Raw genomic sequence first — 25,223 nt, 5'->3', positions numbered from 1 at the left:
AAGCAAGCCCTCTGATTGGCTGAGAAGGAAACACATGATCTAACTGTTTCCGGGAACTCGTAACATCTGGCTCGAATAACAATAACAAATACTATTTCTGGATCATAACATCTGCCTCGAACAGGAAGGAAGTGTCATTAACTGTTTCCGGGACCCTCATAACATCTGGCTCGAATAACAATAACAAATACTATTTCTGGATCATAACATCTGCCTCGAACTGGAAGGAAGTGTCATTAACTGTTTCCGTGAACCTCATAACATCTGGCTCGAATAACAATAACAAATACTATTTCTGGATCATAACATCTGCCTCGAACTGGAAGGAAGTGTCATTAACTGTTTCCGGGAACATCATAACATCTGGCTCGAATAACAATAACAAAGACTATTTCTGGATCATAACATCTGCCTCGAACTGGAAGGAAGTGTCATTAACTGTTTCCGGGAACCTCATAACATTTGGCTCGAATAACAATAACAAATACTATTTCTGGATCATAACATCTGCCTCGAACAGGAAGGAAGTGTCATTAACTTTGCTTCGAACGACAACAACATTGACCCCATTAACCACGTGTTCTCACTAATGACTCTGTTCAAAACAACAACAACATTGACCTTGACATTTGGCCTCGGAAACAATAACAACATTGACACTCGCTAAGAGCGTGCCAAAAACACACCTGGAGAAAGAGGTCATTGACCCCATTAACCACGTGTTTCTATGCCCATATATGGTGTTCGCGTGGGAGTTTTAAAAAAAAGTGTCCGGATCGGGATTCGAAGGGGTGGTGTTCTCGTGGGAGCTCATGAAGCCTCTCTACTTTTAAGTTCTGATCTTTTTCTTTAACAATGCTGTGAAATCCGGCGCCCCCTTCGTAGCAACGTCCCTTCCCCCAAGAAAACTTCCTTCATGGAAAGATCCTCCCATACAGCCCCCGACCCACCCAACCCCCCACCTACCAAAAAAAATCCCCCCTGAAAACGTCAGTATACTTCCCAATAACCAATACTATATGCTAACATTGGGTAAAGTTCATAGCTTTCAGCCCCCCCCCCCGGGGATTTCGGGGGATTAAGTCATCCTAAGAGACATAGTTATTATATTTTCGACCATGTTGAACAAAAAGGCTATCTCAAAATTTTTATCGGGTGACTAGGAAAAAAATGAGTGTGGTAGAGGGCCTAGTTGCCCTCATTTTTTTGGTAACTTAATAAGGGCACTAGAACTTTTAATTTCCGTTCCAATGAGCCCTCCCACGATATTCTACGACCACTGGGTTGATACGATCACCCCTGGAAAAAAAAACAACAAAAAAACAAATAAACACACCGTGATCTTTCTTCTGGCAAAAAATGCAAAATTCCACTTTTTTGTAGATAGGTGCTTGAAACCTCTACAGTAGGGCTCTCTGATACGCTGGATATGATGGTGTGATTTTCATTAAAGTTCTATAGTTTTTAGGGGTTCTTTCCCCCTTTTTTCTAAAATCAGCCAAATTTTTTCAGGCGCGTAACTTTTGATGGGTAGAACTAAACTTGACGAAACTTATATATTTGAAATCAGCATTAAAGCCTAATTTTTTTGATGTATCTATTGGTATCAAAATTCCGTTTTTTAGAATTTCGATTACCATTGAGCCGGGTCGCTCCTTACTTACAGTTCGTTACCACGAACTGTTTGATTAGAAATGTTTAGCAATTACCATTTGTGATCATATTTATATTTTCTATGCTGTTAAACTTAAAGACATAAAAATGAAGATATTTCTGTTATTTATGATTAGGACAGTGGTGGGGGTCATTTTAGTATGTGTCCTTATCAAAAAAGACATCTAAACTTTTGTGTCTAAGTTTTCCAGCATAGAAAATGTAAATATAATAACAAATACTAATTTCTAAAGTATTCTAATGCAAAAAAACAACATGCACAATGCACAACTCGTGCCGACGAAGACTATAAACTTTCTGCCGCTTAAGAAATAAAGTAAGAAAACTAACACGTTATTTTGCAGCTCAAAGAGAAAAACAAATCACCAAAAATATAAAAGAAAATCCCAAGGCTTTCTGGAATTATGTAAGTTCCAAGCAGCATTGCCGACCTAGCATCCCAGCTGTAATAGATCCTTTATCTGGAAAAACATTGGAAGACCCCATTTAAAAAGCCAATCTATTTAATTACCATTTTGCATCAGTTCTACATCACAATCGGAGGATAGAAGTGATGCAGCACAAATAGAGGAAGAAAATGTTGGCTTCTCAGTGATAGATTTCGATGAAGAGTCCATCAACCAAAAACTTTAAAAGCTAAACACAAATAAATTTGAAGGCCCGGACAGTATACACCCTCGCATTCTTAAAGAACTTGCAGGACAAGTCACAAGACCCCTATCTCTCATCTTTATGGCTATCATAGATACGGAAAAACTCCCTAGTATCTGGAAAAAGGCAATTATCACCACAATATTCAAGAACATTGAAAAACAAAACCCAATCAACTACAGGCCCATAAGTCTTACATGCATCACTTGTAAAATCCTTGAGTCCATCATAGCAGACAGATTACTAGAATACCTTCTAACCGAAAAGTTAATCAACAAAAGCCAGTTTGGATTCCTAAGACATAGGTCAGCTGAATCTCAGCTACTTCTAGTTACAGAAACCTAGAGAATAAACCTCGACAAAGGCACACAAGTCGACAGAATATACCTTGATCTTAGTAAAGCCTTCAATAAAGTTTCTCATTCAAAGCTCCTTCATGAGTTAAGAAACCTTGGGATTGCAGGCAAAGCTCTTGGCTCGATCACGAATTTTCTGGCACGCAGAACTCAGAGGGTGAAAGTAGATGGCCACATTAGCAAAGTTGTGACAAAAGTATCTAGCGGTATTCCACAACGCAGCGTCATCGGGCCCTGCTCTTGAATCTTTTAGGCAAACGACCTGCCTGACAATATTATCTCACATATTGCACTTTATGCTGACGATGCAAAGCTTTTTAGACATATCAAATGCCCAAATGATATTCAAGAACTGCAGATTGACTTAAACAAGATAGCGGATTGGATGAGGACGTGGGAAATGGAGGTCAACACGAACAAAAGCTCCCACTGCTGCCCTGGACCACAGAATTCCAAGTCAACCTACAGCTTTAACACCAGTCTAATAACAAAAACATCTTTCGGGTGGGACCTCGGAGTAATAAAAGACAGTGAGCTAAAATTCACCAACCACGATGAATCCATCGTGAGCAAAGCTCCGAAAATAGTTGGACTTGTTCATAGAAACTTCACCTTAAGCAATCTTAAGATTTTTCTAATTTTCTTCAAGTCTCTTGTTCGGCTTATCATTGATTATGGACACATGGCAATAAGACCGAACCTTCAAAAAGACTTTGATGCAGTTGAGAAGATTTAGCGAAGAGCAATAAATTCTGTACCAAAAGCAAGAGGCCTCTCCCACTGTGAATGATTGGAAAAGCTGTCACTTCCTCCCATCTCCTATAGATCCTCCGAGGTGATCTTATTGAAATTGTCAAGCTATGTCACAAGTACTACAATAACATTGGACCAGAAGAATATTCTTCTTCAGCACAAACAATCTATGAGAACACAACTTTAAGATAAAACAAAACACTTTCAATAAAGAAGTTGGAAGGTGGGCCTTCTCAAACCGAGTAGTCAAGGAATGAAACAACCTCCCCCAAGAAGTGGTTATGGCTGATTCCTCCAGCTCTTTCAAGCATAGCATTGCCAAGTTTTTTAGTGAATGTAAATTTTTATAGAGGCAAAAGCCTTTTTAATGCAGTATATTATCATTATTATATTTACATTTTCTACGCTGGAAGACTTGAGACGTAAAAGTGATTAGGAGAGTAGTGTGGACTACAATGGCAAAACTTGTTATAAATTTATTCATGAAAAGTAATACATTTGCATTCTCAATTTTAAATCCATTTTTGATTCTTTCTTTTTAATCCAGTGTCAGCTTTGTTTTGTGTACATAGTTTCAATTTAGAAAAACTGAAAAAAAAGATTGTTTTCTACTCTTGACTCCTGATTAACTCTCACAAACTCCTATGAGAGCACCAACTAGCACATACTGTACCAAGGGTTGACAACAGGAAAAAGAATGGTGTTACAATCTGGTAGGTACAACAATGGTAAGACAGCTAACTTTGAGTACATAATTAACACCAAGATTAACACCACAAGATTAACCATAATTAACACAAGATAATTAACACCAAGATTAACACCACTTTCAAACGTTGAATCCGCATAAAATTTAATAAAAAATAAAACATAAAATTTGAGTCCTGTAGTGGTGCAGTGGGTTTGGCCTTAGCTTGGTAATACAGGACCCAGAGTTCAAACATTGTTGTAGCAACACATTGCACAGTAACACAAGGGCCTTAGTAGTCAAGAAGTGTTGTTAATCCAATTACTTCATACTACCACTGCTATAGAGTTTGAGAGAACAGATCTCTCCCAAAGTCTTATATGGGTTTATACAAACTGCTTCAGAATCAATAGAAATTACTTATTTCCCTCAGAATCGAGGAGCATAGATAAATAAAATTGCAAAAAAAATACTTCTACAAATGAAACAAAGTATTTATGTAAAATAGGGCTACTAACATAACTGAAAAAAATACATAAAAAAAAACATGAAACATCAAACATTATTTAAATTCTGGAAAAAAGGAAAAGGTTGTTCATAGAGAGAATATTTTCAGACTCATAAATAAAAATTACCTATTCTAAACCTAGCTAATTTTGAACCTCCAAACTACCTCAGTGGTTACTAAAACAAATTGGAAACCCTCTAAAAATTAATGAGCTCCAGTATAGAAAAAGCAGTAATAATTAAAACAATGGAACCATTTGAACAAACCCCTAAAAGTCTGAAAGCTTCCTTAAAACAACCATAAACACTTACTTACCTCATTCCCATTAGATTATTTGTAGATTTGTTGATTATTAGTAGACTATTTTACTTTACCACCACCCTTCTCTAATGAATAAACACATAACCTACTTTAAATACTGCTATTTATGCTTATTAAAATATTTGATCCATAGTAAAATACTTGATCATTTTGACAAACTTTGTCTTTAGGAGCACAGGAAAGGCAATGGGAGACCACAAAATCAAATGAAGAAGAACAAATTTCCTGGAATATGATTATGGTGATGATTTAAGCATCCTAGATGAAAGTATGAGTAAAATAAATGAACTTCAAGAGGTTTTGTGAGTTCAGGGCACAAGAATAGGCTTAAAAATTAATGTTAAGAAGACTAAGTTGCTAAAACTAGGACTAACTGAAGATGAAAAGGTGACGCTAAGCAAGAAAAAGATCAAGAGGCCACTTCAATTACGTTGGTAGTATTATTAGTAAAGATGGTGGGTGCCGTGAAGATGTTAAAGTAGAATAGCCAAGGCTCTGGGTGTTTTTTCACAATTGACAGAAGTTTGTAAGAATAGGAAGATAAGTCTGCAAACCAAAATTAGAATATTGGAAAATACAGTGATGACAGTGGCCAAATATGGTTCTGAAGCATGGGCACTCCAAAAAGCAAGCGAAGATTCGCTAGATGTTTTCCAGAGAATTTACCTAAGGATTGTTTGGGTACCCGACTGACTGACTGTATTTCAAAACAGATAATATAAAATTATCAATCTAAAAGTGTATTTCATTTTCTTCCAACAGGTCTCCTTCTGAAGAGCTGCTATTCAAGACTTTTACCAGAAGAAGTTTTCTGAGATTGTAGTTGGCCAATCATGACTGGCAGTCCTGTCTAAAATTACATGCATAACCTCCAAGACTAGTTTCCTAAACAGTTCACATTTAGGTCAGTTATATTTTGACTAAATGTTTGTCTAAAATTAGGCAGTGCCCAAGTACTGGGGGTTTTTTCTTGGTGTTTTCTTTTAGATTTGTACATAGGATAGTGCTAAATCTGGGACCATTTAGGAGGGACACTTTTGTAAGAGTAATGAATATAATTTTTTAAAATAGTATCAATTAGGGAGTTGAATGGTACCATTATTTTGCTTTCATAATATTTCATTGAGAAGAACCACTTTTCTAAAATGTTACTAAGAGTATTGAATGGTTGAAAACACTGATGTACCTCTTTATTTCTCCATCACTAGTGGGACACTGGAACATGTTATGAGCAGGTCTAATGCCTCTAGCACTCAGACAGTGCCTAATATAGAACAGCTATTTCGATTAAAATGTATTTGTCATAAACATGAACAGTAGGCTAGTAATCTTGTATATTACCTTAAATTCATACTTTGGAGCAAATGAAGATGCATCTTTACCAATGAATTGGTCCATATTTGTAGATCAAACAAAAAACACATCCCACTGGTACTTCCTGGAAGCACCATTAAACATCTAGCAATTTCTTGAAAGCTTCATGATTGGGGGCTGAGACTGTTAAATCTGACAGACTATTCCAGTGGTTTACTACATGGCAGGAGAAAAACTTTTGCCTATGTCATTAGCCTATCAGCTCTTCACCATCAGTAAACCAGAGTAAATAATTTCAGCTCCTTCAGACATTCATCATAAGACTTGTCTCTCATTTTTGTTACTGCCTTAGTAGCACTCCTTTGCACCCCTTCAAGAAGCTGTAAATCACCCTGTATCCTGGTGATGCTATGAAAATTCCAAAATCAAGCACTAGCCTGTCAAGGGCCTTGTACAACTTCACAAAAACATAGGGAGACCTACTGGAAATAGTTTTTTGATGAGTCCAAGGACAGAGTTTGCACGAGACACAGTCTTCTTGTAGTTTTGCACTGGTTGCCAACAACAATTCCAAGATCCCTTTCTTCACTGACACTTTGGCAGCTCTTGTATGTTGTTTACAGCTGGATTGACCGTGGTATAGCTAAACCTGGGTTGAAGTGCCAAAATGCTAAATGCTACATTTGTCAATATTGAAACTCATGTGCCATGTTGTTTCCCTGTTTTGAATATGATCAAGATCCACTTGTAGTGACTCATGGTTGAATGCACCATACATCTTTGAGTCATCAGCATACAGAGTGAGATGATTTGTAGCTAATTGAAAAATATCATTTACACAGATATTAAACATGGTAGGTCCTAAAACACTATCCTGCAGGACACTACTGGTGACTCCACATCTCTCAGAGAGGATTGATTCTCCTTCATCAGTAAAAAGCCTCACTCTCTGTGTTCTATCAGTAAGAAAAGCTGAGATCCATCCCACAGGGTCTGCATTAATTCCATACGAGATGAATTTTATCTTCAGGTTATGTGGAACTTTGTCAAATGCTTTTGCAAGGTCAAGCAACAGGACATCCACAGGTAGGCCCTGATCAATCAGGTCTTTTATAACATCATAAGTCCCAAGGAAATATGTTTCCACTGACTTTCCTGGTTGAAATCCATGTTGGCTGGGCAATAGTATTCATTAAATTTGAGATGCTTCATGACAGCCTCATTTACTTCATACTCATGACAACCTCATCTCTTTCCTGGATTTTAGCAACAACAGAGGTTATACTTATGGGATGGTAGTTTTCTGCACTGGCTTTATTTCCCTTTTTGAGCAAAGTGGTGACAAATGCTGCTTCCCAATCTGTTAGAACTTCCTTGGTACATACGAAAACTTTAAATAATTGGGTGAGTGGCTTGGCAATGGTTTCAGCAACTTCTTTTAGAAGATGTCGATACATCCTATTTTGCCCAACTGATTTGTTGACTCCTAGCAACTTAAGTTGTTTGAGGATGCTAAAACTATGAATCTTAATAGGCTCAATTGGATGGTGGATTTGTGAGAGTTCAATAGTGGGCAGGTCTGTATCTGATGTACTACTAAAAACAGATTGAAAGTGGCGGTTCAATTCATCTGCAATTTCTTTAAAATCTGTTAGTTCAGCTCCTGAAGCAGTAGTTAGTTTTTTATTCAGCTGCTTCTTAATTTCCTTGGTCATGTACAGAAGAGTCTTTGATTTTCTCCTGCAAGATACAGTTGTGTTGCTATCTGAGATTTTGAGTAAAATTAAATTGAAGTTTTCCCAAAGCTCTTCTAGTGAACTTTCAAAAATTTCACTCCAATTCATTATTTTCAGTTCCCTCCTGATAGATTTGTAATCTTTGAAGATCTTTTTAACAAATCTATTAGTCACAGTCTTCAGACAGAGCTACATTTCAGTAGCTATATGGTCACTCTTACCAATGGAAGGTAAGTATGCAATGTTTTTCAAAAGGTCCTGAATATCAAGGAAAACAAGGTCTAATAGAGTTGGGTTTAGGAAGATTCTATATCTAGTTGGTTTATCAACAACTTGATATAGGGAGAGGTCATGTATACAATCAAGGAATGGTTGTTGTGTCACACTATCTTCATGGTAACCAAATCCTTCTTTCCACGATATTTGTAGAAAATTAAAGTGCCAAGCTATGAGCAGATTTCCTTTATGTCATGCACTGATTGTTTGAAAATGACCTGCTATAGCTTGCTCTGTATGAATCTTAGATGGAGCTGAAGGGCTTCTATAAACACAAACAATTCTTGTTACAACAGCATTAAGTGGTACCTTTAGATCAAATATAGACCAACCTTTAGACCAACTCAACATAATCACTAATAGGAGGAGTATCTACCACTTGAATATCCTATTCTGCTCTAACTATTGCCAATACATCCCTTCTGCAATTGCTAAAAATCAAGTTTGATATCACCTGGTATCCAGGAACAGAGATATGACTATCCTCTAATCTAGTATTACTATTTTTGGGACTCACCTCTGTTAACATCACCAAATCATATCCCTTATTTGGTACAGTTTTTTACTTCCTCATTCTTATTGGTTAACTGATCAACATTAGCTACCAGTAATAAAAATATCACAACACATTGACATAACTAGAGCTCCATGCTTTTCTCTATCCTCTTTCAAGGTGTCTTTACAAAACTGTCAAGCATCTTTGAGTGCATGCCTTTCTAATGACTGTTTAGCTATTTTATATCCAACTGAAGGGTTGCTAACTGAGAGAATAACTTGGACAATAGGTGCTGGTCCAGCTGGAATACTGGTGGATGGGTTCCTTGGCCCAAATTGCAGGGACTTCAGAGCTTTGGTGCCAATTGAGCAGTTTTGCAAGAGGAAATGTTTGATAAAAACTATACCTGCTGTACATTGCTAATCCTGGCTTTTACAACTTGTTCAAAAAGATCTTGATTAGTCAAAAACGGCTGCTTCAGGCATGCATTTTTGGCCTGTTACTTTTCAACTTCAGTTTTCATTTGCTCAACAGTACATATTTTGCTGACATTGTCTTCAATACGGTCTACTCTTTGTACAAGACATGCAACAAGCACCTCCACATCCTTCTTTAGTGCTCCCATAGAATTATTGACAACACTACTGGCAATATTGTTGACATCTTCCTTTTTTATACCTTGTTGGCTTGTGGGTTGCTTTCACACAATGAGCAGAGCCAATGGAACTCATTTTTATCACTCAACAAATTAATAAGGTTGTACTTCACTATTGGCATATCAGCACAAAATATACAGAGCCACTTGACACAGTTTAATACAGATCAATCTGACATTAATTTGGCTTCATAACTGGCATAATTGTCTTCACTGGATTTTTATGGTGATAATTGTTTCTGTTTGGCTGGTCTTTCCATCAATATTATTTGGCTCTTTTCACTGCTTTAATTGCAATATCATCTATGGCCCAAATAGTTACTGGCTTTAAATTTTTGCAGTAGATAAAACCTGTGGGAAGTGCAAATATTCAAATCACCTATCCCCAGCAGTTTAAGGATCAAAACCCACCAGTACCAATACAGTTCTTGATTGTTTACTTTCACCCTCTTCTGCACAGGCTATCTCCAAAATACACAAGAAACACCTTGGCAGACCTAGTTATATTATGTAGATAGTTTTCAATCTTAAGTATAGAGCATATTTGTGACCTTTTGTTACGCTTTGAAATACATACTACATACTAAACTAATACCTCTTCTAAAGGAAACACTATAATAAAAAAGTTGGGTAATAACTATAAGTTGGGTAATACCCCTAGTACTCAGAGAGTGAATAATCTTGAAAAAGAATTCTGATTAAACTGTATCTTCCATAAAAATGGATAGCAGGTTCCTAATTTTGGATATAATGTAAATAGTTGGGATTGACTGATGGTTGGGAGTGGGCTAGTTAAGATTGGGAAATAACAATCTGGGAAAATCCTTTTTGACATTCAAACTTAAACAGTGTACTTAGGCCTCCCCATCAGGTCCTCTTTACGTCACACTAGATCTCTTCTCATTGAGCATCTTAACCATCAAATTTCAGCATCTTATGCCTCTATTGTCACTTGCAAGTTCTGCTTCAATTGTCATCTCTTAGCTAGCCTGTTCAATGCAGCAGCCCTCCCCCATATATTGTACATCACCCATTTTGGAAAATATTTACAAAATCTGAAAAGTCAAAAATCTGTTTGCTGTTTTTACATTTTGGAAAATATTTACTATGTCTACCACCTTGGCACAGAAATTCACCTATAGTTAAAATACACAAAACTGCAGACCCAGAAATAGCTATCTCTTGAGTTATTGGAAAACATAATTGAAAAGTAGCTGGTCATGAGCTAGGCCCACTTCTAGTGCATTAACTTTGTCTGTTGTTGATATTTTTTTTTTTTTTTTCATTTCTTTTTTTTTTCTTATTTTTTTTTTATATATATATATGTAATTATGCATGAATATGTTGATGTTGTATGTGTGAATTTGCTTTTGCTTTGTTTGATTTTGTTCCTATTTTATCCTTGATTTATTTATAATTGACCTTCTTGTTTGATTTTATTGGTTTTGTTGATATTTGTCTCATAGTATTGTTTTCTTTTCTTTTTTTTCTCATATTTTGCTCTGTCCTTTTCAAGTTTTTGTAGACAGGTTTTCAATTAATAAATAAATAAATATATAGATATATATATATATATATATATATATATATATATATATATATATATATATATATATATATATATATATATATATATATATATATATATATATATATATATATATATATATATATATATATATATATATATATATATATATATATATATATATATATATATATATATATATATATATATATATATATATATATATATATATATATATATATATATATATATATGATCCCAAAACAGTCAGAAACAAGGTGAAAACACTATTTGATTACTTTTTATGCTCTTTCTAAAAGGATCTAGGCTAGTCAATTCACTTTCAAATGCACCCCCCCCCCCCTTTCTCTCTCTGCTCCTGATGGTACCATATAGGCTATAGTCCACATAATGTATTTTCTAGTACATCAATGTACCTATATATACATTGTAGTCTATCACCTATAGCCTAAAAACAGAGCTATTCCTAGGGTTGGTGACATCCAGAGAAAACTTAGTTACCACCTCCCTCCCCCCCTCTTCAAACTCAAATACGAGCAACAAGAAATCAAATCAAAATAAACAATTTGATCAGAGTGGGCAACCTTCCTGCCATGACACCCCCCCCTAGCTGCAGTGCCCATGGCATTTACCCATGTTGCCCCCATCACTCTTTGAATTGCTCTACTATGAAACTAGTTGATCCTCTTAGTCTGTAATTTATCTCTCTGTGAGATTAAGTGCATAATTTACAAAAATATCATTTAAAACAATTTTAAAGCTTATAATTATGGAAAGAAACATTTTAGTTTGTTTAATAAAAATATCTTGCATATTATAAGGTAAAAATGTCTTTGTTTTAGTGTATTCTTTTAGTTTCATTTATTAATTGAACTGTATATGGGACCAACAGGAAAAGGGGGGATGGGGAGGAGAGTGTTAGGTGCATTTGTGAGTGAACTGATTATTGTATTTGGGAGGAGTGAAAAAAAAAAGAATTGAGTAGTCTGTTCACCTTGTCTCCATGTCAGTTGTGGAATCTTATAGGTCTAAGCTATATATTTACTGAAAATTTAAACTTGCCTAATATTGAAACAATGCACTTTCTAGTTGATGTAATGGAGACTTTACAGGGATTTAACTGTTAAATTGGTGATAAGCTATCCAACTTGCCTAGGGTAAGAAACCCAGTAGTAAGCCAGCTAATCCACTCTTTAACAGCTAAATCATTGTAGAATCACTATCATACCACCTAGAAATTGGATTATTTCACCATTGGATGTGTGAAAATCTGTTTAACAAGTATGTGACTAGCTTAAATATTTTGACCATACACAACACTCACAATTTAAAATATTCTGATAGACAACAGTGGACCCTAGACCTAAGTGGCCAGTGGACCCAGGAGCTAATCTTGGCCATACATTTGAAACTGGAGCCTAGTCTTAGAAAATGCAGTCAAATCTGTGACACAGAATCTCCAATTTTGAACCAAAGGGGGGATGTAATTGCACTGAAGAATTTATTTCACAATAATATGATAGACCTGTTATTTAGCTCTAAATTATATTCTTTGACAAGGGGTCATTCATTAAAGCTGCAAAGGAAACATATAAAAAGACAAGAGAGATGGAACTTTTTTTGTGCCAGCCTGGAAGTCTTTCTGATTCTACTGTTTCAACTTCCTCTATAAATTCTTTTAAAAAAAGCTGTTGATCATGAGTGGGCAAGTGTCAAGTGGAAATATCACTGGGATGCTCCTGTGATATTCAAATAACATCATTACCAACCCAGCAAGAACTACAGGAGGTTAGAGCCACCTTAACTTGCTGGCAAGTGCAATTTAAGGTAAGGTAATATCCTAATGAAAGATTTTTGAATTTTGAAAGACCAAATGTCAGTCAATATCAGCTGGTCTAGTCCTAATCAATTACAACTGCCTAATCTAATACATATGTCCAAGTTTAGAAGCCTGTTGTCCATGTATAGAAAAGATCATTTTTAATCACAACATTTGCCCAAGATTAGGCACTGACTGAGCATTGGAGGCCCTTACCTTACTGGGAATGTTACCAAGATTTTTTTTTCTGATTTCTAGCACATGCTAGGCCCATAAGCAATGTTAGCCCAAAAATTGGTAAAATTTCCAACAGGTTACTTTTTGTTATCTTAGAAAGGAGTTAAGCTAGGAAAAGGAAATTTTCAGTAATGAATCCAGGATCAAAAACATAGTCTAAGAAGGGATTGTCAAGCTTCTATGTTAACCCTCTGCTGATTTATAAGTCTTAAAAATTTGCCTATTTGACAGGTCCATACCTATTGGAATTTTGACAAAACAACATTTTATAGTAAAATTCTAGTTTAGCTACTTTTTGTTATCTTGGAAATGGGTTAGGCTATGAAAATGAAACTTTCAGTAATAAATATAGGGCCAAAAACATGCTCTGGGATGGCATTTCTAAGCTTCCATGTTAACCCTATTCTGATCTAGGTCTTAGAAATTTGCCTACTGAACAGGTCTATTAACTATTGATATTTTGACAAAACAACATTTTACATTAATTTTCAGTTATCACTTTCTTTTTCTTAGGTTCTAGTTCTGAAATGCAATTCCTCATATTGGAGTAGAATTTTAAGCCAAATCCACATTCTTTTCTAAATTCAGTAAATCTGTTTGCAGATCTTTGAAACCTTATAAATTGGGATTTAGCAAAGTTGTGAAGCTGAAAATAGTTTTGCTGTACTTCATTTAAGCAGATCTATTTTGAAAGAATTCACTTGTATAACACAAAGAATTTTAAAGGTCAGGGCCCACTAGAGGGAGAAGGAATGGTGGGGGGTACTTTAAAATACCTTCCTAGGATATACTCTTGTCTGTACACCTATCCCTGAAAGTTTCATTTTACCAATCTAATCCCTTGACAAGATAGCAAAAAGTAGCAAAACTAGAATTTATCCCATTTTAACCTACTTAATCTTCAATTTCTTTTTCTCTGGTTTTAGTTCCTGTTGAGTAGAATCTTAAGCCACATTAATGGTTTTTTTTTCTAAATTAAGGAAATGTGATTGCAGATCTTGGCATAGATTTGGATTGAACAAAGATGTAAATCTGAAAATACTTTTCTTGTAGCCTACTACTTAATTTAAGCAGAATATCTAGCATATTTTGCAAGGTTTCACTCTTATAATACAAAGGTATTCAAAGGTCATCAAAGGTAAGGGTCTTCTAGAGGGAGAAGGAGTGGAGCTAGGAAATTCAAAGTACCTTTCCAGAACATATTTTAGTCTGTTGATCCATTTCTGAAAGTTTTATTTTCCTTATATAGCCCCTTTCCAAGATAGCAACAGGTAGCCTAGCTTGTCTAGAATTTTACCCAAAAATTTGCTGATATAGTGGGTCTGTATTATTTAGCCTATTGTGCTGAATTTTGACTAAAAATTGTATCATAATACCAGAAAAAAAACTGTAGGATATGCTTTTGTATAGGCTAGTCTACAGCAATGCCATGTCTAAGACTGCAACCTGGGGTTGTGTATAGGCATTAGCGGGCTGTGATGCAATTGTGGTGGTAGTGATTATCAAAGTTGAAAGGAGCATTTAATGGGAATACAGTAGGTAAATTTTTTGCAATTCATATTACTGACTTACAAATAAAGTAAACATACCACTTGATGCCTTTTTTTATGCTTTTTCCAAATGTAATAATCCTTTTTGTTGGAAACAAATTTTAACCCCACCCCTATATATACCAATTCAGGGTATATATTTGCACATTAGGGGGGAGGGGGTGGGGGTAAATTTTATTTCTGATGTAAATGAGAGGTAATTTTAAACTTTCTCCCCACCCCTAATATAAAAATATATACACTGAATTGGTATATATAAGGGTGGGGGTAAAATTTGGGATACCAGCAGATGGCTAATTTGACAGTGTATATATATATATATACAAATCTTTAAATTAGCCAACTGGCCAACCAGTATTTTAAGCCTAGGAGTCCAGCTGGACATAAGGAAACATATTAAGAAAACAATTCTTACTCTATAATATGCAGAATAATCCTAGTTAACACATTTTGCCAGGGGAGAACCTTTATCTTCACTTCTTTCCTTGTTTTTCCAGTTTTTCTAAGAAATTCATCCCCCCCCCCTAATGTGAAAATATACACCCAAATTGGTATATATAAGGGAGGATACCACCAGACGGCTAATTTGACAGTATTTGACAGTGTATAGCCTATATATACCTTTAAATTAGCCAACCGGCCAACCAGTATTTTAAGCAGAGGAGTCCAGCTGAACATAAGGAAACATATTAAGAAGACAATTCTTACTCCATAATATGGAAAATAATCCTAGTTAACACATTTTGCAGGGGGCGAGCCTTTATCTTCAATTTTTCCTTGTTTTTCCAGTTTTTCTAAGAAATTCATGAATTTCTTAGAACCTATATATTTGCATAATATATACCCCCACCCCCCTAATGTGCAAATATATACCTAGAATTACATCCTCAATCTAAATATAACATCCATTTGCATCACAAATGAACCTTACTCCCATATTACCCATGTGGTGGATGTCCATATAAGGGTGGGGGTAAAATTCATTTCCAACAAAACAATTATTATATTTGTAAAAAGCATAAAAAAAGGCATCAAGGGGAATATTCACTTTAGTTGGAAGTCAATAATATGATTTGGTAAAAATTTACCAAAAAAGGCATTGGTTAAGTTCTATAAAATCATATTATTGAGTTAGGACAAAAGTGAATACACCATTCAATGCCTTTTTTATGCTGATTACAAATATAATAATCATTTCTATCAGTAATGAATTTCAGTCCCCCCCCCCCCTATATATGCCAATTCAGGGTTAGGTTAGGTAGCCTATATAGGGGGGGGGGGGGGCTGTAATTCATTTCCAATAGAAATGATTATTATATTTGTAATCAGCATAAAAAAAGGCATCAAATGGTGTATTCACTTTATTCCTAACTCAATAATATGAATTTGTAGAACTTTACCAAGGCATCAAGTGGTATGTTTACTTTATTCATAAGTCAATAATATGAACAACGAAAAATTTACCAAACAATAGGCCTAAGCTTAGCCTTTATTTCTTTTTTGATTCCTCTGTTACAACAGAATGTTTGGAAACAACATTGAATGATATATCTTTGTAGAGTATATCCTACAAAAGAAGGGCTGAAGATCAAATGGCTTGCAACAGCTACTTACCATTTGTCTCGTTTTCAAGATCTGTATTTCAAACTTGCTTGTTCTTTCTATACGTTTTGCTGGGCTAGGCTAGCTTGCTGTAGCTGTAGGCTGTAGATCAATCCCAGAAACTTATTGTGTCTTACAGAAATACTACGACTTGGAGAACAGTTATTTATTATTTGAATATTATGATTACTATTAGAAAACATCAAACTAATGATATAAATATTGCGTTATGATGTTTTTAACTTATTGTCCTAAATTCATATATAATAAAATATCACAAATATACGTATTTTACGTTTCTGGAATTGACAGATTATGCTACGGTTGCCGACGTGCAATTTTCTGGATCTTGTCAAAAGCAAGATTTTTAAATCTGGTGAAACGGGTGTCAAATGCTGTAATTTTGTAAAAATCTAGTAAAGTCACCGAATTTGAAGACATATTTATTAAATTTGTGAGGATTAATCTGATAAACTGTTCGATATCTACTTTGATTCAATTTCTTGGCTAAAAGATTCACCATAAGTGACACCGTTAGTAAGTTCGAGGAAACCAAGATCACTTATTAGACAAGCCCGCTTACTTATCTTCAGCGTTTCACGAGATGTAAACGACATCAGGGAGTTAGAAAAATTGCTATTTAATGGGGGCGGTATTAGTTTATCGGATAAATTATACCAGCTAACCCTAGGGCCCCTATTCAAAAGGATGAAAAGAGCTGGATGAAAATTTTGAATTCAAATAAACTGATTATTCAATTACTCAAATTTTAATGATTTCAAAATGAAAAAAAAAATCAAATTCAACTATCAAATTATTTTAAAAATAAAAAAGTGAAATCTTTGACAGAGAACAACAAAAAAAGCAGTAATAGCAAAAAGTGGCACACCTTCAGGTATCAGTAAATAAGCCATTTTTAAGTTAGGTTGCACGTTATCCCTCTTGTTATTTGCCGAGTTGTCCATAGTTGTCCACATTCTTGTTCTACTAGAATGTGGCCGGACAAGTGATTTGTTGTTATTTCTTATGGATAATGTCCAGGGAAGTCAAGTTTAACTGGGTAGGTCAAATAAGAGATGCTCGAGCGCCACTATGTCTTTCGTACCATGCAATCTATAGAAGACTTGAAATCATAAAAGACACATAATGAAATAGAGCTAAAATGCTATTTTTTAATGCTTCATTCGTAAGACATCTTGACTATCTTGTTAAGTTAAAAAACGTGAGACTACAGCGTCTGTGCTATATATATAGAAACCTAGTCAGAAGACAGATGGCACTAGATTCCATTTAGAAAGCATGTCTTTCCTATCTCATTGAACTTGCAAATAAGTTCTCTTAGGTTATGACAGGATGACCCTACTCTCACATCCTTAGAGCTTTTGGACCAGCATAAGGTTGTTTTGAAAAGTATTACTATCCTCTTTCTAACGAGATAAAAATATGTTTTTACGACCAAGTATAGGAAATGAAACTAAGGAAATGGGATGTTTTTAATATTTGTCTTGCAGATATGAGGAACTACACAGCCTGCATAAAAAAACTACATTCCAACAATCTTAACCTAAGAACAGAATAAAAAGGATTATTTGCATGTGCGTTAAGCAGCAAAAATTTTCATCTCAAGGGATTCAAAAGACCGTCAGTAAATAAAGCACTTGCAATTACCTATTGACTACATTTGTTGCACTTTAAAATGGTTTCACCGAACTGGTAATAAGGCCTTAGCTTAAGGGATTGGGGATGGGGGTGGGGGTCTGGGGATTTGTAATCCTCACAAAAATATTAGCATGCTTTCCATTTGTTTATTTTTTTTAATGTCGCTCTCTATTTAAATTTAAAAAGTAATATTTCTTTTATTAAAAAAGATAAAGCAATCAAACAATTCCATCACTTTGATTTGATTAATTAATGATGAAGTGTAATCAAAATTTGTTTTCTAAAGCAATATTTTTAATAATTTAGGGTTAATCACCAAATTTTTAGTAATTCATTGTTTTGTTGACTGGATTTGTTTTTGAAGAAATGGCAGGCCCTAATATATGAGTAAAGTTTTTGTCACGTCCTTGTGCCTCATTGGCTATCTCAGCGTGAGCCAACACCTTGAAATTCAGCTTATGTTTTTAGTTTAATTTAGCTTATGTGTCAGAATTTTTCTGCACAGGGGCCGATGTTTTCGGCACATTCTTTATATCCCCCCTCCAAACTCCAAACCCTAGCTACATCTCTGCCTATTCTGATTTTTGAACCAAAAGTTATATTGGATTTCTGGTCCTCATAAATAACCTTTGCTTCAATAAGCTGATCGAAAAACTCTGGATATCCTCTTTTGAAATCATTTCGAAGATAACCTTAGGAAGGTTAGGCCAAGTCTTGGCCTAGGTTGGTAGTCTGTGGCGTGACTACAAGCTCAGCCATGCGGCGTGTGAATACAATGGCCTTTGATATCTGAGGCTCTATACAGTTGGGTCCGCTCCGCCATTCATTACAAATCAGGAGGATGAGATCTTCTTTAACTTCTGTACCTAATTGGATACCCCTATGACCGATCACGTTACTAGGCAAAAATAAATAAATCCATTGCTCTGCTTGTATAGATTATTTATATTGCAACAATTAAATGCTTAGATGTAATCAGGGGCGTTGCTCTTGCATTTTTATTGGGGAGGAAAGAGGGGGTTCATATCCGGATAGTCGATCGGCATGGGCTATCCTTCAGAGGAAGGGGTATCCGGTCTGTCCTCTTCAATTTGCTTATACTTACAGTTAGTATTAATTAATATTATATAAGTATTACAGCAAGGGCACAGCACAAAATTTTCCAGGGGGGGGGGGAGACAGACGCCAAAATAGAAGCGGTGGTTGGGTGACAGGGAATATATTTCAGGAAATTGTTTGTATGAATAATTTTATTTTTAAACACTTTTAGTAAAAAACTCTCAAATAAAAAGAGCAATTAAATTGCATATAAATGAAAAAAAAAACAGGAAATTTTAAACGACAAGGGTTCCTGGCAAAGGAATCAATTTATTTAACCAATAATATATCTAATCATTATGCATTTAATCCTAAAAGAAAATCAAAATCAAGCCAAAATTACAGAAAGATTTATTGCTGCTGTAGATAATAACAGATGTAGACTTGTCTTTATGCCATTTCCTACGCCTTAGAATAGTTTACAGAAAGAGTAGAGATACCCAAAAATCATCCTGCCTGCATAGATACCACCTTTTGATTTTATACCGGCCATGTCAAATGTCTTATTTCATAACAGGACAATTCTCCCCCTCGAACTTAAATCCCGTATATATTCAGACGTAAAAAAAAATAGAATAGTGAAAGAAAAATAAACTTTAAACTTACTATCAAGCTGTCAAATTGACCCTCTTTCTTTTTATTGTCCTATTCAACTAAATAAAATGAACAGGTTCAAAAAAAAATTCGTCACAAAAGAATCTTATCAAATAGTTTGTGATAAAAAACTGGAAGTAAAAAGTGACTTGGGCCAATATTCACCAAAAATAAAAATGGAATTCTCAGGAAAGTTGCTACACCGGCAGTATTGGCTTTTTATGCTGATTCTAAATATATAGAAAACTTTCAGTTTATTGTTAACCACCCAATAATAAAAATCTGAGAAAATTTGCCTGCTTTTTGAAAAAAGGGTAACCACCCCCAAAACAGCAAGCGACCTTATTGAAAATCCCTTTATAAGATATATCGTATCAGAGACCCTACCGTAGAGGTTTCAAGCTCCAATCTTCAAAATGTTGAATTTCTCTTTTTTTTCAGAAGAAACATATTCGATGCATGTTTATTTTTTTTATTTTTTTTCCAAGGGGTGATTGTATTAAACCAGAGATTTAAGATAATTGGGAGGGAGCTCATCAAACGTAAATTTAAAGCTCTTTTTTAAGTGACCATACAGATTGGGTCGGGTTGAAGTCGTATTTTCTGCCATTTTAGGGCACAAAACTAGGACTTTACCCTGAAGAGGACGAATTTGCAATCAATTTTAAATTCTGAGAAGCTAATTGATTTATAAGTATCAATAACTATATTTTAGGCTTCCCAGTTGCAAAAGAAGTAATGCCACACGGTGGCAGTACTGGATTCAACCAAGTTGATTCGCTTTATTTGTAATGAAATTAGGCTACGTCTGGTGATCTGTAATTGCGTATCAGCTATAATGAGGGGGGTTTGGGTCATTGCTTAGGTGGGGGTAGGGTACATTTCTAAAAAAGTACATTTTAATGGACAGAGGTCATTTAATGGACATTTTGACAGAGGTAGGGGGGGAGTAGGAATTAATTAAATTGTTTCTCTATACATCTAAAATGTTACATTCATATATCTACCAGCACAGAGGGGGAAAAGGCAAGGTAGGCCATCATCAGCCCCACCAGTAAATTTCTTTGGGGTGGCAAATACTGCTAGGAACTTAATTTTCAGCAATTTTAAATGAAAATATTTTTTGTTTTTCTGTTTAGATGAAGTACTTCTACATGAATTTATTTAAACAAATGTATCTAATGTATTTATCGATAAAAAGTCCTATTGTAGAGATTGTTATGGCTTCACTTATGTATAAGATAAAAAGTCTCAGAGAATTTCCATCTATTCAAACAATAATACTCCTTTTCATCCAACCAAGATTCTTTAGCAGCAATATTAACAAGGATTTTTTACCAAAATTACTATTCATCACCAATTTTTAAGTATATTCAAATTTTATTCAAAATTGAAATTGCAAATTTAAATGTAGGACGGTACTAATCAACGTACAATTATTGATTTACACATTAAAAAAAAAATTAACCAGGGATCTCAGGGACCGATACCTCAAATTATATCTCGGTTAGGCCTGGGGTATGATTTGGAAACCAAACAGAAGCTAAATAAAAAAAGAGCTTTCCATCTGAAAGTAAGGAAAGGATTTGAAACCTATTTGAACAGATTATTCTTTATATGAAGGGGGCTGTCTCCTCCTTAGCTCCTTAGTCTTTACAGAAGTTCGGCTTTTTTCAAAATTTTTAAAGAAAATTTGCAATTGTAAAAAAAATAGTATTTTTCTAAGCACTAAAAAACTTTTGTTTAATGAGTAAGGTGATGAGAAGGGGGCAGTCCCAATTATATACTTGACTTACTTGACTTGACACTCTTGCTCGGCAGGGTCACCAGCGTAGAGGAAACTGGTTGACAGCGTTGTCAGTCTTCCGCAAGCAGCCCTGTCCGGGGCTAAGGTCGGGGCTTCATTTGGGTCGATGTTGCGGTTGAAGAGGCGTTGATTTATAACATCAGCTCATCTGGTGCGCGGCCTCCCTCGAGGACGTTTCCAGACAATCGAGGGATTGAAGTTCGATTTGATTCTTGCAGGGGTTGTTGGTTGGAGATGGAGTAAATGGCCGTACCATCTTAGAGAACAAGCTTCTATTTAGGTGGATAGTCTTACTATGTTGTAGGTCCACGGAATATCATTATTTCCGATTGTGCGAAACCATTTGAAATTTTCAATTTGACGCATGTACCTAATTTGGATTGAATATACCTTGCTGAGTTCTGCCTGGGTTATTCGCCATGTCTCAGAAGAGTATAGCATGATACTTGAGACTGTGGCGTTGTAGATACGGGCCTTAGTAAGGCGACTAATTTGCGGTTTGTGGAACCGCAGCCGTCCGAATACAGAGTTTGCCTTGATTGATCTGGCTGAGATTTCGGCATCAATTGTGCCATTTGATGATATAATTGATCCGAGATAAGTATAAAGTGAGGTAATGACTAGGGGACGAACCCCATTATATAGGTAATAATTTCTGTTCGGTTTAAGTTTTGGTGTCGCTCCTTACTATCAGTTGAAAAAATTGTTTTTTGAATTTAATTTCTGATCGTTTTGTTAGATAATGCTGGAAAATCGGATGCCCCCTTCATAGCAATGTCAATTCCCCATGAAAACTTTCTTCATGGAAAGATTCTCCCATGTAACCGTACCACGCCGTACCACGTCAACAGCTTGGCCGTTGATCGCAACAGTTAAGGGTGATGCCGATGCGGTCTTTTCTATGGGCGTAATTTTCGTTTTCTTCCAGTTGATTTGCCGCCCAACACTGGAGGCAGTGGAGGAGAGCGTCTCGAGTGCAGACTCAAGTTGGTCGAAATTTTTGCTAATGACGGCTACATCGTCGGCAAAGTCAACATCAGACAAAGTCTTCCCGGCATAACTTATTATATACAGAGAAATTTGAATTCATTTTAAGTTTTAAACTTGCACCTTACTTTAGTTGAAAAACCTTTTCTATTTGTTTAATTACATTTCATGAAACTGTAAAATTTTATGATTACAATACTTTTGGTAACGCATAAAAAACGATCAATATTTCAATAATCTCTGTTTGGATTTTGATGGGTGATCAAACAGTTGGTGGTAATAAATTGTAAGTAAGAAGCGACCCGGCTCAATAGTAACCGAAATTCTGAAAAACGGAATTTTGATACCAATAGACAAAAAAAAAATGCTACCTCTGTCCAGATTTTTAGAACCAAATATTTTAGTTGTTGAGCTACAAAAGTTAAGATTTGTTCAATAACAAACACATAGTTATTGCACCTTTCAACTCTGCTGAAGAAAACAGTTATCTCAAAATTTGGATCGGACGACTCTGTAAATAAATGGCGTGGGAGGGGGCTTAATTGCACTCCAATTTTTTTGGTCACTCAAAAAGGAGACTAGAACTTTTCTTTTCCGTTAGAACCAGCCCTATTTCGACGTTCTAAGCCCACTGGGTTGATAAGGTCACCCCAGGGGAAAAAACGAAAAAACAAATAAACACTCATCCGTTTTTCTGGCAAAAAATTACAAGACTCCACATTTTTGCAGATTTGAGCTTGAAACCTCTAAAGTAGGGTCCTTTCATACGCTGAATCTGATGCTCTGATTTTCATTGAAATTCTATGACTTCATGGGGATTTCCCCCGTTTTCGAAAATCAGACAAATTTTCTCAGGTTCGCAGCTTTTGATCGGTAAAACTAAACTAAATGAAATTTATATATTTGGAATCAGCATACGAAGCCAATTCTTTTGATATATCTATTGGTATCAAAATTCTGTTTTTTAGAGGGTCGGTTACTATTGAGCCGCGTCGCTCCTTGCTTCCAGTTCGTTACCACGAACTGTTTGAAACACAGTTTACAAAATTTGCACTTTACTGAAAAAAATATAAATGTTTTTACTTTTATAGCTTTAATAAATCAAATAATATTAACACTTTGATTACTGAATATCAGTATATTTATATTAAACTGACAATGCACATTCATTTGTATTTTTTTTTTCAGTAGAGTACAAATTATGTTCTGGCCTCGGGAAAGCATAGGGGTTTTGAGCCCAACTTATGTTAATTTCTGCTCGTTTTGAGTTTGACTCGGTTATTTATTGTAATTTCTGTTCGTTTTGGGTTTCATTTATTTATCAATGCTGATTTGTGGTAGTTTCACGCTTGGTAGATTATTTGATTTTATTTTATCTCAATTTCGTTTAATGGAGTTCTTTACTTTTCTTGGAAAAACTTATTTTGTGAAAATTTTTTTTAAATTAACTTCTGTTCGTTTTATATTGACATAGTCTTTTCAGGGAAAAAGAAAATAATACTTTAAATCTTTTCGTTTTTTTAAGACTTTATAGTTTGGCCTGCTATTTGTATGCTGAGGAAAATTTTTCAGCATTTTTTAGCAACATACGCCCTCTTAAAAATCTGGACACTAATAGTAATGTTTAATTTAGTTTCATACCTCCTCTAGTTGACCTGAAATGGAAAACTTGATACCATTCGCAAAATAATCTGTTTACTTTCTTTAATAACGTGGATACACTTACGCTGTTCTAATTTGTTCAAATTTTAAGAGCAAAAGTAGCCTCAAAAATCTAAAAATAATACCCCCATTTGACCTTAGAATACTGCTGAGATGCATCATTTAGAATTATCCTAAAAATAGTTCATTTCGTTTTAATCTCATGGCAAAGTTTAGTTTTAAAACACAAAGTCAAATGGGAGGGTGGGCATGAGAGAGTGATTAGTTTCCCTCCAGTCACTTTCGACTATTAAAAAGGGCAACAGCCCTTTCAATTTTCAATCGACAACTCCTTCGATACAAAGTACCCTGGTCTAAACAACAACAACAACAAAAAACTAATATATTATACCCACATCGATCTTTACTATAAAAGTGTCAAGCCTTCCAATCACTTTCGACTATTAAAAAGGCACTAGGCCTTTCGGTTTCCAATCGAATGAGCCCTTTTTGAGTTTCTACGACAACACTTCCTATAAACACCTTATATGCCCCCAGGGCATACACTACAACCCTTACCCTAAGGGCTGTGAGGGTGGTTGTCATCCTCTAAGATCTAATTTCCAGAACTTTCAACTACGTTAAACTTTCAACTTTCAACTACGTTAAACAAAATAGCTATCTCAAAATTTTGATTGGATGTGTCTTGGAAAATGGTAGGCCTGAGAGGGGCGTTAGTCTTTCTCTAATCATTTTCAACTATTAAAAAAGGCACTAGCCCTTTCAATTTCCAATCAAATGAGCACTTTTGAAGTTTCTACGACAACGCTTTCAATAAAAACCTTATAAGCCCCCAGGGGATAACTTACAACCCTCGCCCTGAGGGCTGAGGGGGCGTTGTCATCCTCAAAGACCTAATTCCCAAAACTTTCTACTGCGTTGAACAAAATGGCTATCTGAACATTTTGATTGGATGTTTGGGGGAAGGGTGGGCGTGAGAGGGGGTTAGTTACCCTCTAATCACTTTCAACTATTAAAAAGGGCACTAGCCCTCTCAGTTTCTAATTGAATGAGCCCCTTTTGAAATTTTTACGACAAATCTATCATTAAAAACCTTATATGCCGCCAGGGCCTAACTTACAACCTTTGCCCTGGGGACTCTGGGGAGTTTGTCATCCTTAAATACACAATTTCCAGAACTTTCAACTAGGTTGAACAAAATGTTGTTCTTACTCTCCAACTCACTTTCGAT

The 25,223-nt window shown here is 35.3% G+C and overlaps 2 protein-coding genes across 2 annotated transcripts in view; one reads left to right on the top strand and one right to left on the bottom strand.

Moving 5' to 3' along the window:
• The window catches only part of LOC148939188 (uncharacterized), a 4,110-nt gene extending 693 nt beyond the window's left edge, over nt 1–3,417 (top strand). The window contains exon 2 of the mRNA XM_089107253.1: nt 2,935–3,417. Within this exon, the coding sequence (XP_088963379.1) occupies nt 2,935–3,417 (483 nt within the window). The remainder of the gene's footprint in view (nt 1–2,934) is intronic.
• RhoGAPp190 (Rho GTPase-activating protein 190) overlaps nt 1–16,457 on the bottom strand; it is a 321,622-nt gene extending 305,165 nt beyond the window's left edge. The window contains exon 1 of the mRNA XM_089107215.1: nt 16,198–16,457. The gene's annotated coding sequence lies outside the window, so the exon portion shown is untranslated. The remainder of the gene's footprint in view (nt 1–16,197) is intronic.
• Nucleotides 16,458–25,223: the final 8,766 nt, after the last annotated feature.

This window comes from Artemia sp. Qi Xiang Cuo, chromosome 21 (genome assembly GCF_049724085.1).
Source record: "Artemia sp. Qi Xiang Cuo chromosome 21, ASM4972408v1, whole genome shotgun sequence".
In the NCBI taxonomy this organism is placed as follows: Eukaryota; Metazoa; Arthropoda; class Branchiopoda; order Anostraca; family Artemiidae; genus Artemia; species Artemia sp. Qi Xiang Cuo.
The sequence above is the reverse complement of the archived record's forward strand: the minus strand, read 5'-3'. Positions and strand labels throughout refer to the sequence as shown.